The sequence below is a fragment of the Sinocyclocheilus grahami genome, unplaced genomic scaffold (assembly GCF_001515645.1).
Source record: "Sinocyclocheilus grahami isolate Dianchi unplaced genomic scaffold, SAMN03320097.WGS_v1.1 scaffold1229.1, whole genome shotgun sequence".
Taxonomy (NCBI): Eukaryota; Metazoa; Chordata; class Actinopteri; order Cypriniformes; family Cyprinidae; genus Sinocyclocheilus; species Sinocyclocheilus grahami.
The window spans coordinates 133326-137139 of NW_015506408.1; the positions used below are offsets into that span (position 1 = coordinate 133326).

A 3814-nucleotide genomic window follows, 5' to 3' on the forward strand; every position below is an offset into this window, starting at 1 on the left:
TATCCGGATTGTTCAAACCGACTTAAAACTAAAAGATTACGTTCTCTCGTGCGAACTCATTCGGGAGTGGGGACTTTCCACGTATTCCCAACTTCTGAGCCTGCTCGCCTGAAGTTATGGTTGATTGCTCTTCGGCTGGATATCAACACACCCATTAACGTAAACTACGCCAGAGCGCGTACACACCTCACGCACCGGATTCCGTGCGCGCACTAAAGGCAGTTGGACATAGTGGTGTATTAGAGGTAAAAAAAATTATATAAATACTGTTCGGTTTCTGGCACAAACTGATCGTTTCGTGTCTTAGGACATCAATGTGTCATCACGAGCCGCAGGGTTTAATTTGGATTTGTCTGTGCACGTTTTTTTTACTCTCATAGATTTTGTTACCATTGTCATGCATTATACGACTGATAGACTGCAAAGGCTGGAGTTAAAAATCTACGTTTGTGTTCTACTGAAGAAACAAAGTCACCTTCATCTTGGATGCCCTGGGGGTAAGCAGATAAACATCAAATTTTCATTTTTGGGTGAACTATCCCTTTAAAGCCACTTAATATAAAGTGGGACCAAAAACTTTAACTTTGCCTTAGTTAACTTGCATTGCAGCCATCTGTTGAGCAGCCAACTGTGCCTTTGGAAACTCAATTCAGTGTATTCCTGCTTGATTTTAATCGGAGTTGGATACCTCCACACCCTCGCAAAGCATCTTACGCATTACTCTTCGTAAAATGCTCCGTCAGAGCTTTCTCTAGCATTGAAGTGTCTTTAGACTGTCAGCAGTTAAAAACCTTTCAATCAGCACCGTTACAGACTTCAAAACCGCAACAAACTCACCACCTTCAACAATAAATTATGGGAACAAATGTTCTTGTTTTTGATGAAGACTAAGACAGATTGATTGCTTAAAGGATTTTAGTCATTTAGCCCATTTATTTGTTGAATATCGGCCAGTTACGCTATTAAAGACCATTGGTTATCATCCAAATGTCTCTTAAAAACACATCTCACTGGCTTCTGACCCTACACCAACTTTATTACACAATGTTTCCTTAAGATCGAGCAGTCATTCGGCCAGTTTTGCAGATCTTCTCTGATGACGTTTCTGCTTTGCGGTCATGAGCGCTGCAGATGAGAGTAAGGTCTCACATTAGCGAAGCCGTGGAGCGTGAGTGCAGCAGTTTTGGGTCAGTCATCTCCACTCGTCACATGGACAGTGCCAGAGACTCCCTAAACTAGACTCAATCACCATGTTTGAGGTCTGGGGGTCAGGTCAAAACATCTATTTTTAACCGCTTTTACACCGTCAGGGTGCTGGTAAACAATCTGGAACAGCTGACGTTTGCATAAACTCTCCTCGAGAACTGTCATGTGTATACCACATATGTATACCACAAAGAGTTCATATGAAACACTTCATTCATACGAAACGCTCCTTAAACTCATAATTGTTTTGTTGATAATTGTACACTAAGTGTAATGTAACTTAAACTACCATTCAGAAGTTTGGTTTTTAATGTTTTTGAAACTGAAAGTCTCTTCTGTGCAACAGAGCTGTTTTTATTTGATCAGAAATACAGTAAACAGTGATATTTAGCAAAAAAAATTTCAATTCAATAAAACGTTCAAAAGAGCAGTATTTATTTGAACTAGAGATTTTTGTAACATTATAAAATGCCCTTACTGTCACTTTTGATCAATTTCTTTGCTAAACAAAAGTATTACTATTTTTCAAAAAAGAAAATAAATAAAACATATTTAACCTATGCTTTTAAACTGCAGTGAATTAATTATATATTACATATTACCAGTACATAAAAATACACATTTAAAGATTTATTTAATATTTGCAAGTAAAATAAGTTATTTAAATTGCACATTTAAATAATAAAAATTATTTACATATTTCCGAATAATTAAAACCTTTCTATATCTATTTTGTATATTTTATATTAACACAAATATTTTTTAATCCAGCCAACCAGAATATTGTATTATACACATTTATTGTTGTTATTAAGGTGATGTGACCAATGATGGGCAAGAATATTTCTAAATAATATGCAAATGTTAAAATAAAGGAAAAAAAGATAAATAAAATGTGCATTTCTATATTCAAGAAATGTTTGGGATGACAACCATTTGTAACAAATTTAAATAGTTTATATAACCATCATGATTATTTATGATATATGCATTATTATGCAATTATGTAATTATCAAAACACACTTATCAGGCACAAACGTCATGTTTTACCTTTGTATTTTTAATAAACCACAAACTTTACAGACTCCAACAGTGAATCCTGCTTTACTCATTTTAAAAACAAAAACAATCAAGCTAAAGCAAAATAAAGGCAGATCATTAGGGTTTGGAACGGACCTACTGTATAATAGTCAGAAAACCCTTTTTTTTTTTTTTTAAGATACTGTGTCTTTCATCAATATAGCTAACTCACCTTTAGTCCTTCACTGGGCAGCCTGTAGCCAAATCGAGCTGGCAAGTCATCAAAGTTCTCTGTTTTGTTGTCAAATGAATACTGAAAAGCAAACGCAACCATGAATTACTGTCTGGCAACCATGTGTTTAAATGTTGCATATCAATTTACTGTTGCTGCACACGTGTCAGAAACGTACAGCTGATATATCGGCCTCCACGGGCAGCAGATTGAGGAAAGCGAATATCTGAACCGTGAAAATGGTGTAAATCTGTGTGGCCGAGAGCATCAGCATCCCCAAAGAGAGCAGCATCTTAAGACCTGCTTCAACTACACCTGCAAACGAAAGGAAATGATGCATTAGACATCAGCAGAAAGTCCCCAGAAAACATTTCCCATTTCTGAGGGCCAATGCAACCCTGTTTGTACGTTCAAAGGAAGCAGATGATCGGATATACTGAACGCTTGGGAAAGAACTGAGCACTAGTGAAATATGAGTTACAGCATAATGCAAACAGTATGCAAATTGCTAAGGTTTCAAAAATATATTTAGCCAGAATAGACAGTCGCAAACAGTCGTCAATCGAGATGCTTTTTGCCCTGATAATGATGCACATAGAGGGCTAACAGGACCATGATAGCCAGCTGAACCTTCACCCTCGTCAATTTTCCTTTGTGTTTTTGAAAAGATTTGTGTAGAAGACAATAGAGCTGCACAATTAATCGAATGCGATTGTCATGCGCATTTTGTTGGTAAAGCCGGTTCTGTAATCAGCAGGAAATCATCATCATCATCACGTGCTTTCAGATTGAGCAGCATTTACTACACATAGCCGTAGTTCACTGACAAGTTACGCAAAAAAAAAAAAAAAATAGAGTGCTTCACTGAAAGATCCGCACGACAATCACAGCTTCTGTCGAATCGCGATCTCCATTCCTTTTTGATTCCTTTTCGACCTTTTCATAGTACCAGAACTAATTGTGGAACTACCCACTTTTCGGCGTGTTCGCACCGCCGGAACTGGGAGCGATTTTAGTACCGGACTGCCTTTTTCGAGAACCAAATTAGCTCCTACTCCGGAGCAGGGTCTAACCAGCACAACTGGTACTAATCGTGACGTAAGTAGACATTGATTGGCCAAACGCCTATGAAAACGCCCTCACCTGCCATGATTTAAAACACCATGTAAACATGTCAACTTATTTCGCAAGTATGGAGAACAGCGATAGATGGACGGACGCTGAAGTGCAGGCACTTGTAGCAAATGTAGCACTGCCAGTTGTCGTTGGAGATTCTTAGTCCTCCTTTCAATCGCTTCAGTCGCTTTACGTATACGTCGACTTTCCACGTCCATTATTGTGAAGCCCGCGAGACA

General features: G+C 37.9%; 1 protein-coding gene across 1 annotated transcript in view; it reads right to left on the reverse strand.

The window, feature by feature from the left end:
• LOC107568264 (E3 ubiquitin-protein ligase RNF13-like) overlaps positions 1–3814 on the reverse strand; it is a 35891-nt gene that overhangs the window by 28668 nt on the left and 3409 nt on the right. Inside the window, exons 2-3 of the mRNA XM_016254199.1 lie at positions 2638–2774; positions 2460–2540 (exon numbers count right to left, since the gene is read on the reverse strand). Coding sequence (XP_016109685.1) covers positions 2460–2540; positions 2638–2751 — 195 coding nt within the window. The 5' untranslated portion in view covers positions 2752–2774. The remainder of the gene's footprint in view (positions 1–2459; positions 2541–2637; positions 2775–3814) is intronic.